This window comes from Pseudopipra pipra, chromosome 1, assembly GCF_036250125.1.
Source record: "Pseudopipra pipra isolate bDixPip1 chromosome 1, bDixPip1.hap1, whole genome shotgun sequence".
Taxonomy (NCBI): Eukaryota; Metazoa; Chordata; class Aves; order Passeriformes; family Pipridae; genus Pseudopipra; species Pseudopipra pipra.
This window is the reverse complement of record NC_087549.1, coordinates 47,363,165-47,374,182: the sequence shown is the minus strand read 5'-3', so window position 1 is coordinate 47,374,182 and position 11,018 is coordinate 47,363,165. Positions and strand designations below refer to the sequence as shown.

General features: G+C 43.8%; 1 protein-coding gene across 9 annotated transcripts in view; it reads right to left on the bottom strand.

Moving 5' to 3' along the window:
• Window positions 1–4,814: 4,814 nt before the first annotated feature.
• OSBPL1A (oxysterol binding protein like 1A) overlaps window positions 4,815–11,018 on the bottom strand; it is a 79,312-nt gene continuing 73,108 nt past the window's right edge. For all 9 annotated transcript variants that reach the window (XM_064654958.1, XM_064654983.1, XM_064654964.1 and 6 more), the window contains one exon: window positions 4,815–5,986. In XM_064654958.1, the coding sequence (XP_064511028.1) occupies window positions 5,884–5,986 (103 nt within the window). In that variant the 3' untranslated portion in view covers window positions 4,815–5,883. The remainder of the gene's footprint in view (window positions 5,987–11,018) is intronic.

The following is an 11,018-nucleotide window of genomic DNA, read 5'->3' as shown; positions in this document are numbered from 1 at the left end:
ATCCATCTAACAGTTCTTCTATTAAACTCTTATCTCTCTAGTTTAGTAGCCAGAATGTTGTGGGGGACTGTCAAAGACCTTACAGAAGTCTATGTAGATAACATTCGTAGCTCTTCCACTGGTGGAGTCACTCCATCATACAAGGCCACTAGGTCAGTCAGGCACAATTTGACCTTGGTCAGTTTGAAGCTCCAGCTCGTGTGGGTTGTCTTTAACCACCTCTCTGTCTTTGTGTTTTTGATGTATTGTCCAGGAGGATCTGTACCATAATCTTACCAGGCATGGGCTGCCTGGTCAGTAGCTCCCACAATGCTTATCTTTTTTTTAAAAATGGGTGTGATACTCCATTTTCTTCAGTCACTGGGGACTTTGCCTGATTTTCATGACTTTTCAAGTATAATGGAGAGTGCCTGCATAATTCAGAAATTTTCTGTCTGAATGCCTGACAGTGGTTTGCCTGTGTAATTGGGAACTGACTTCTGCACATTCACTAAGCTCCAATACAGGTCCCTCAAGTAGCCCTCTGTTTTGTCTTTTTGCTACTCTGTAATCACATAACTTTGTTATGAGAGGGGATGATCAGAGAGGAACTCCTTAGCAAGCTAAAGCAGGGTTTCCTCTGGAGTCTCCCACCCACCCACAGTGCCAGCATGGGATTTGGGACTCGTGCACCAGTAGGGAGCTAGCTGGTTTCTGTAGCTGCAAAGCAGCCTTTCCTTTCCATGGTGGTGCCTGGTAGTGACAGATTATAAATGGGTCTGAGTTGGCTTGGGCTGGGAGATGGAATAATGTTTTTTCAGGGAGGATTTAGCTCTGTCATGCTTTGAATTATGTCTCTCATAATTTCTGATGTCATTCAGAAAACAGCTCAGTGCTGAGCTGTGATGGTGTATTAAAGACTTGCCTTCTCTACTGCTACAGTGCTGGTTTTACATAAAATCATAGAATGTTCAGGGGTCGGAACGGACCTTAAAGATCATCTAGTCCCAACCTCTCCTGCTAGGAGCAGGGGCACCTCCCACTAGACCAGGTTGCTCAAGGCCTTATCCAACCTGGTTTTGAACACTACCAGTGTTGGGGCATCCACAACCTCTCTGGGTAACCTGCTCCAGTGTCTCACCACCCTCACAGTAAAAAATTTCTTCCTACTTTCCAACCTAAATTTCCCCTCTAATTGTACCCATGGCCAGCACTTGCTAATCATGCTGGAAACCAGACGGATTGGTTGGTTTGGTTTTATTAACCATGTGATGGGACAGTTTTCATCCCACAATTACTCTGTGTTCTTCCTTTGATAAGTACTCTAGAAGCCATTTTTCACTTTGTATCTAAAACTTTTTCATGTCTTACCCTGTTCTTCACTGGGATACCTGTCAGTTTAACTAATCAAGATCGTTGAGGAAGTTAAAATGTCACCATCTATGCATTTACAATAACTTGTATGAATCCTCTGAGTTCTGAGGTGTTGCAAAGAGGAGATATGGTTTTCTAGGTGGCTTATCTGATGTGCTTAATGTAAAAGGTTTAATTGTATAATCATTAATGTTGGGAAAGACCTCTAAGATCACCAAGTCCAACTGTCAGTCCTCTGTAGCTGGAGAACTAGGGCCTTCAGAGGGAAAGGCTGATGTCCCAACAAATGACATAACTCAAGCTTCCTCAGACCTCTTGGAAGAATCATCACCTGCTCCTAAAGATCCACTGCAGGCTGTACCTTCCTGCAACGAAGCTGAGGTTACTTTAAGTACCTTAAGTATCACTGTGTTGGGATGACAACCTGCTTATGAGTGCAGACGTTCAACCTTTAATATAGAGCAGTTTCCAAAGAAAATAATAATTCCCTTTGTAGACCAATTAGATCGTCTGTTAAAGATTGAGCAGCCATTCAATGCAGGCCAGGGTTCAAGTGCTACAAGCTTAGGTCTATCTGCTGATGACTTACTTATTGTGCTATCCTGAGAGAACAGAATCTACAGCACAAAAGTGGAACCAGCTGAGGAAGTTTATGTCTTGTTAGGTAAGAAAGTTTGGGTATTTGTATCATCCTTCTGGTCCAGCTTCCAGCTCTACAGCTTCATCAGAGGTAAATAAATGGAAGATCACCCCTGTCAGTGCAATCCAGGGCAGAAATGACTTCTAAGAAACTACTGAACCAACACTGTCTGTTTGGCCACAGTGCATGTTAGATTTCACTTCCAAGAGATTTCTGGTCCAGGAGATGTGGCTAACTGCAGGCAGAACTGCTGCACTCCTGAGGGCAAGTAGGCAGAAATAACAGTGATGGGAAGGTGCCCATTGATGCCAAATGGTGTTGCTCAAAAAAACCCCTATTTTCTGAAGCAGGTTTCAAGAGACTGAAGATGTAACACATGTGCCCTGTGGCTAAAGAGAGGTGACTAGTTGGAGCCCTAGTTTTGATTCTCCTTCCTTGAAAGAACTTCTATTCCAGCACTGATGCAGGAGTTTTTCCATTTAGAAAAAAAGTGGTGCTGGTTGTCTCTGCTGGCTGGTCGTGGTGAGTTTCTGCAGCAGGGCTAAGCACTGGTTATCAGTTCCACAAAGAGCAAGAGAGCTGGTGCTTGTCTTTCTTGGCCTTCACCAGCATCTCTTCCCTGTGGTGGTGTGTGCCTGGCTCATCCCTTGCCTAGCTGGAGAAATCTTCCAGGGCGGAGCTGCCCTGCTCCAACTCTCCCTGGAACAGCAGAATCTGTCCAGCTGTGAGGGCTCAGTAGAGCTTTTTGTAGAAAAAAGCTGAGCTGAGGCAGATCTGTAAATTAACACTGGCTCTTTGTAAAAAGACCCATATTTTAGGGGAGTTGAGTTTCAGAAGTACCAAACAGAAGAGCCTCTGCTCTGACCATAAATAGTTTTACTTTTTCTAGGCTGCAGGTGTTTGTCAGCCACATACCAACATGCTTGCTTTTGCCAAGTGTAGGTATGTTTGTTTTAGACATAAGGATTTACAATATGACTGGAACTTACTGCTCCTAATTCCAGCACTCTTATTTTCTTTTTAGCCAAAGCCTCAGCTGAACAGGACAGCCACTGTCACATTCTGAAGTGTGGACCTTATGTTGCCTAACTTAAATGAAACAAGGTCAAAAACCACCACAAAGCCTGCCTTCCTGCTCGAACTGGTGTTCCTTATTACCCGGCAAGCCTCAGCCTTTCCAGGAGAAAAGATCAACACAGTCAGCTGTCGTAAGTATCTGCTCCAATTTATGTGATTCAAGAAAGAGGATGGGGGGAATTCTCCACCTGTTGTTCTTGTGGGCTTTAATGTTCAGAACACACAAGATTGGAAGCTTGTTCCTAGCCCTGCTGTCTTTGCACAACCAGATGCAGGTGCTAGGAGGAGATCCACTGCATTCCCAGGTGCCAGGCCAGCTTATGAGAAATCCACAAGCCCTAGTTCTACTTCATGCAGCTAAGCCGTGCATGCCCAGTGTTTTCCCAGTTGCCATCCCCATCCTTCTGGATGATGTGACGTCCGCAAAGATACACTCACCAGCTGGCAGTAAGCACACAAGGGGTAAGTGCTTCTGCAGAAAGTTAACAACAGTACTGCAAGGACAGGTTACCATTACATCAGATCCCCTTGCCTGAAGAAGTAAGCTTGCTTCTTGCATGAGTTGTGCATGGTCTGTTACATAGGACAAATAGTTTAACCACTTGTCTCAAACCTTACTTCATTTTGAAAATGGTTAAATTAAGCTTCTAGTAGTAAAAGCCAAACACCTTCATCTGCTTGTTACACTTTGCAATTAGTAAAGTTTTTGCTCTGGTTTTAGTCTGAAGTACCCAAGTTTTTAATGTCACATTTATACACAACTTTATGCCCATAGCTTGAACTTTTAGTATTTGTGTATTATTCAGAGTGTGGCAAACTACACTCACCTTAGAGTACATTTGGGTAGCAACAAAAGTAGTTCTTGCTGCACTTTCTCCTGAGTTCATGTTAATTTTTAACCCGGTTGAGAAAAGAGGCTGTTTGGACTTCAGGAAGAGGTCAGGAGAGATGGAATTTACATTGTAATAAATCAAATAATGTTAAATAAATGCTAAAAAACCAAACCAAACAAACAAAAAAACCCCCAACAAACCAGCACTTTAAACTGCCATGCACAACATCCCAAATGTTAGCTTTATGTGAATTGTGCCTACTGACATCATCTGCTGCAGCTGTTTCACTGAAGAGCAGCCCAGCCTCTTCACTGTGTTGACACGGTGTACGCATGGGGGACAGGCAGGAAATAAATGTTTTGTTTTTCTTAGCAGTGAGTGTTCAGTGCTGTGTGACCTGCACTGGCCAACAGTGAGGCTGCTTCTGCAGATCTCAGACTCACACCTGCAAGTCTCACAGGAATTAAGACAGACTTTAAGAATCACTGGCCAGAGGAGAGGTGTGAGTGCAGAGATAAGGCTTCCAACAGACAGGGCAGGTATTCAATTTCTGCATCTATGGGTCACTGTGAGAGCTGGGCCCTCACATGACAGGCTGCCAAAGAAAAGGCTTTCCCTTATCTAATATGTCTCAGCATCACGACCTGGGTAATTTGAGTGGTGCATAGAATAAAACCAGAAGCATCTCATTGCCTTATTAACAGTTTCAGAAGTCCACCCTGAAGACTTGAGCTGCCAGATCTCAGTTCCCCAACCATCCCCAGCGCCCCAGGAGGAGACTGTTCCTGCTTAGGAAAAGAGAGGTCCCTGGAGCACAGGGAAGCACACCATCCATCTTCATCGCAGCAGCTTTTGGACCAGGCTTGCTCAGAAGGGGTCAGCACTGTCAAACACTTTAGACTAGATGCAAGAAGTTTTGAAGCCTTTATTTAGTAGCAATTAAATTACTCAATTAACACTAACCTCCAGACAGCAGTTAAAATATTGTACAAAGAGCAGGTTGCCCTCTAGAAGCTCTGTACACAGTTCAATATAAACTTACATTCTAAGATTGAATGCACCCCACTGAAAAGGGGTAAAGCAGCTGTGCACAGGAGTCCTCACTAAGATGCTGTACTACCTTTGAAATGCACAAGACTTCCTCCCAGGGAGTTTGCACAGTACAGACACAGTCCTGTCCCCCTGCCATGTTCCACCAGGTCCTGGACTGATTATGTTGTTGCTTTTTTGCAGTGGTGCTGGGCACCGGAACTTCTAGTGCATGAAACAGATTCTTTTAAAACCTGTTACTAGTGTGCAGTTCAAATCAAATCTGTAGATATTTCAATGGCTCTTAATTCCTTAAACCATAAGGTTGGTAGCAAAACAGGAGAGCAAAATTCAAAACACACTGCACAAAACATCGAATAAATACCTCTGAGTAATGTTACCAGCTTAAAGAACTGCACTAATTTTCCAGAGACGGGAATTCTTCTGGAATCTCTTGACCAGAGCTCAGGATTTAAGGTAATTACTTTAGTAAAAGAAAAGTCACTTTATGAAAAATTACATCTTTACAGAAGTGACACACCCTTTCTTCATTTAAGAATAGAATATTGCAATTACTGTGTGTGCTTTTAAACATTCCCATGTCACAATAAATAAAACAAGTTTTACTTGTGCCAATGTTATCTACAAAACAAAGTATTCACAGAACAGCCAAAGGTGTTCTATTCCTCATACACCACAACCTAATATAGGTGTAATCAGGGCAGCTCAAAATCACGGTGACTTACTTTGTCCACGCAGGACCCACCATCAGCCAGAGAAGTTATTCCCCTACCTCTAGGACTGCAGATCATGTACCACCAGATTTATTGCGGAGACAATTAATATTCTGTTTGATAACATGTCAGTATTTTCAGGAGATAAGTAGAACAAGGGAAAACATTAAAATGGATTAAGACTTATTTGTATCAGTCTGAGGCTCCTTACTGCATTTTAATAAATATCAGGCAAGTTAAAGTAGTTTCTGTCCCAGTAGTTGCCAGAATAAAGCCAGTCCTGCGTACCAGTATGAGGATTGGGGCCTTGGTGGAACCATCTGCAAGGAAACATACAGCAGGTTAGTGAAGCTATTAACATACACTTCTATAGAAGTTCAGAACTGCTTTGCTGCATCTTCAGCAGTTTCAGCAATAATTATGGTGATTGCAGGAGCTCTCTTGGTTTGAAATTTGTAAGTGAAATCATCTTCAGTGACTAGATCTCCCCATTTGCCACACCACTTGAATGTCTCCAAGGTGATACTACTGATACCAGTATTTTGTCATTTGAAGCTGCCAAGATTATTGGATAAAAAAGGAGAGGTACAGCTTTACTTCAAAGCAGTTGTGAACAACCATTTTGGCATGCATAAGTAGTAACAGTTTTTGCAAGACATGTAAACACCACAAGCACTGCAGTCCCGAGAATAGAAAAATATTATTTCCTTAGATCCACATTACCCCCTGTTCTTTAAAGCCTTGTTTTGCAATGCACTTCATCATGGAATCCTTCCTGGGTTGGAAGGAACCTTAAAGATCATCTACTTTCAACCCCCCTCCCACAGGCAGGGACACCTTCCATTAAACCAGATTGCTCAGAGTACCATCCCACCTGGCCTTGAACACTTCCAGGGATGGAGCATCCACAGCTTCTTCTCTGGGCAACCTGTTCCAGTGCCTCAGCACCCTCAAAGTAAAGAATTTCTTTGTAAACCTAATCTAAATCTCCTGTCTCTCAGTTTGTAGCCATTCCCCCTCATCCTGTCACTACATGCTCTTGTAAATAGTTTCTCTCTATCTTTCTTGTAGGGTCCCTTCAGGTACTGGAAGGCCTCAATTAGGTCACCCTGAAGCCTTCTCTTTTCCAGGCTGAAGAAACTAAATTCTCTCAGCCTTTCCTCATAGGAGACGTGCTCCAGCCCTCTAATCATTTCGGTGGCCCTCTGGACTTCCTCCAGCAGTCGATGTCATTCCTCTGCTGGGGACCCCAGAACTGGACACAGTACTCCTGGTGGGGTCTCACCAGAGCAGAGTAGAGAGAAAAAATCACCTCCCTCAACCTGCTGGTCACACTGCTGGGTATGCAGCCCAAGATATGGTTGGTTTTCTGGGTTGCAAGTGCACATTGGTGGCTCATGTCCAGCCTCTCATCCACCAGCACTCCCAAGTCCCTCTCAGCAGAGCTGCTCTCCATCTGTTCATCCCTCAGCCCATATTGATACCAGTGGTTGCCCCAATCCAGGTGCAGCACCTTCCACTTGGTCTTGTTAAACTACATGAGATTCCCATGGGCCCACTTCTCGAGCTTGTCCACGTCCCTCTGGATGGCATCCCATCCTTTGGGTGTGTCAAAAGACCACTCAGCTTGGTGTCATCTGCAGATTTGCTGAGGGTGCACTCGTCCCCTTTGTTCGTGTCCTTAATGAAGATATTAAATAACACTGTTCTCAACACATGTCCCTTCCCTGAGGGACACCACTTGTCACTAATGTCCATCAGGACTCTGAGCCGTTGACCACTGCCTTCTGGATGTGACCATCCAACCAATTCCTTATCCACTGAACAGTCCACTCATCAAATCCATCTCTTTCCAATTTGGAGAGAAGGATGTTGTAGTGGACCGTGTCAAAGGCTTTACAGAAGTCCAGTAAATGACATCTGTAGCTCCTCCCTTCTGCACCGCTGTAGTCACTCCATCATAGAAGGCCACAGGGTTTGTCAGGCAGGACTTGCCCAGATGTGCTGGCTGTCCCAAATCACTTCCCTGTTCTCCACGTGCCTTAGCAGAGCTTCTAGAAGGATCTGTTCCATGATCTTCCCAGGCGCAGAAGTAAGACTGACAGGTTGGTAGTTCAAAGGATCCTCCTTTCTACCCTTTTTAAAGATGGGTACAATGTTTCCCTTTTTCCAGTCACTTAGGACTTTACCTGACAGCCAGGGCTTTTCAAATATCACAGAGTGGCTTGGCAACTACTTCAGCCAATTCCCTCGTGAGTCTCGGATACATCTCATCAGGTCCCATAGCCTTATGTACACTCCAGTTCCTCAGGTGGTCATGACCCTGATCTCTGCTTACAGTGGGAAGGACTTTGGTCCCCCAGTGCCCATCCTGCTGTCCGTCCACTCAAGAGGTACGGGAAGAGAGGTTGAGGCAAAAAAGTTGATGAGTACCTCAGTCCGCTCCTCATCTGTTGTTACTAGTTTTCCAGCATTGTTTATCGTGCCCATACACCTTCTTTACCTTCTTTTGCTGGTTAAGGTACCTGTAGAAGCCCTTCCTGCTGTTCTTTGCATCCCTTGCCAGGTTCAGTTTCAACTTTGCCTTGGCCTTCCTCACCCCATCCCTACCGAACCAAACTTCATCTCTATACTCTTCCCAGGTTACCTGTCCTTGTTTCCACTGCCTTTTGCTTCTTTTTTGCTTCCATTTGCTTCTTTTCCTTCAGTTTGACCAGCAGTTAACTTAGAACAAGTGTGTCAGCTACCCTTAGTGCAGGTGAAATATCACCCACAGGCTGCAGGAGGAGTCCTGGATTATTACAATTTAACTGTGCTACATTGCACTGTTAGCACTGGGAGGCTCATTTGAATGCTGTGAAAGCTGATTCCATCCGCATGGAGTTATTTGCAAGCTTTTACTAAGTTAATTATCAGTAGAAACACTGAAGTTGAGGACCTTCTTTCTTTCCTTCCCTCTCCCCTCCTGCCTAATCTGGAGGCACCATGTAACACAGAGGCACAGATCACACCTGTGAGGGTACATAACCTTTCAGGGGGTGGGGGGGGACCATCCATCTCTACCATAAGGTGCATTTACAAGGCCAAACTGCTGGGAAGTAGTACAACCCTGTGAAACCACCATGGCAGAGAAGTTTGCCTTCCTCCCTCCTCTCCCACACATGTTCCTGGCAATCCTGCAGCTGTTACTGAACAGCACTTTCTGTTTGGCCCCAGTTACTCAATCTTCTGCCTCAACAGCCCACAGTATCAGACCTCAAGCATTTTACCTTCTTGCTGTATTTGGCCAGGCCACGTTTAAGAGAACAAACCAACTTACTAGAAGCTGTTTCTGTGGTTAATGTGCTCCACAGCTTCCTGTCACCTCCTCACTGACCACAAAAGCCAGTTTTTCCTTTCTATGACTCGCTGCAGCAGACACACTCACTTAAGTAAATCATCTGTGTGCAAGGCAGCCTGTTTAACTCTGCTCTTCCCTTCTATGGTACCATAAACTTTCAGAAGAGAAATCAGAGCACATTCAGACTAAATATGACTTGATCTCTTTAAAAAGCAAAAGCATAAGAGGCACCAGTATTGCAGTGCTATGTTGGAAAACAGGGCAGCTAACAGGCAAGCCTTGCTTGGCTCAGAGGATTTGAGATGCGTGTTGGAAGAAATGCCTTGTACTGCCTTCACAGTGGCAAACTGAACAGCTGAACACTCTGATGGTTCTCCTGCTGTCCTGGTTAAGTGAACTGAAGTCAACAGAAGTTATTCACTCATAGTACTGCATATACTTCACTACTGCTTATCCTCCACACAGGAACAGTTAGCCATTCCCAAACAAGAGGTGTGCGGGTGCACTCAGGTGTCCAGTTCACCAGTAACAGCTCATTCCAGAGCATTTGCCGTGAGAGAGGGCCATAAGCACAGTTACCTCACCTCTCAGATTAAGGAATTCTACCACCCAATACCTCATTAGTGTGTCTTCAACACCTGTACAGGTCAGGACAATATGCCCCAACTCCAGTGACAACCTACTGCAATAGCAAGAGGAAAAGCAATGGGAAGAGAAATATAAGACCTAAAGCAATAAGATGATCTCACTACATAAGTGATGGGGGAAAGAGGGGACAGATTTTCATCAAATTGCCAAACCACTGCTTGTTTCAGAACTGAATTAATCTCTTTTAACCAAGACTTATGATCACTGGTCAGCGTCTAAAATATTAAATGTTCAACATTAATCACCTTTTGAGAAACACCAAGATTCCACTTCTAAAATGGATTCAGAATAATTAAAAAAAAAAAAACAAAAATCACTCACATTTGGAAAACTGTCTTATGAGGGAAGAACTCTACTAGACAAAGTAAGCAGCCTGCTTTTTTTCTGTGGCAAGGAAATTGCAGTACTTTAAATCTGAGTTTATACTGCATTACCGAATAAGACCTACAGATGACCTTCTAGGAACAGGTAGGAGAATTCTCCTTCACAGCATACATTTTTTCCCCCATAGCACAACTCTCCCTAACACTTAATGTTCATCCTTTATAGGTTGTCACACCTGGCATTCCTACTAAAGAGATCAACACTAGGAATTTTCTGCCAAGGCTTTAGAAACAGCCTGGAAAGCAAAGAGTTCTTAAAGGATATCCCAGACACGTGCTGAGCAGGTCTACAGTACCTGCACACTAGCTATGGAAGAACCTTGTGAATGGTGTCTGCACTGATTATATAACCCCAAACCCATAGCTCCTAGTTGCCCCATGGAAATTCTCCAAATTCCAATACCAACCTCAGCTGGTTTGAGCTATACCTTAAGCTACACTTCTGGCAAGTGGAAGAACACAACACAGTTATCCCTTGCTTTGAAAACATTTGAAGAGAGCTAGAACCGCTCTGAATTCAGAAATGGGAGAGAGGTGCAAGGCCGTCTAGCACTTAACGAGTTTACTTGGAAGCTTTACAAAGGTGTTATTTTCCACCAGTCTCAGGGCAAACAAACCCAAACACTTTAAGAGTGCAGGCAGAGGAAAAAGACAAAGGCAGACGTGTCCAAACCTGGGACTCTGGCATGATGGGTGACTTCATTAAAAAAAAAAAAAAAAGAAAAAAGTGATTTATAGTTACAAACATTTTAAAGGTATTTAATCACAGTGTCTCAGTGTATAAATAGCTAGTTAATAGAGAAGAGATGAAACTTGCTTACTTATAGAGAGTTTAGTCTTACCATTTTTGTTCTCTGAAGATACTGTCAGTTTATTCCTATATGTCTAAGTAGACCTTGTCTGGTCAAACTAGATTCATCTGGTCATGTTTTCACAGTTTCTTTTTAGTTTGTATGTAAGAGCTCCCAACTGACCTCTCTC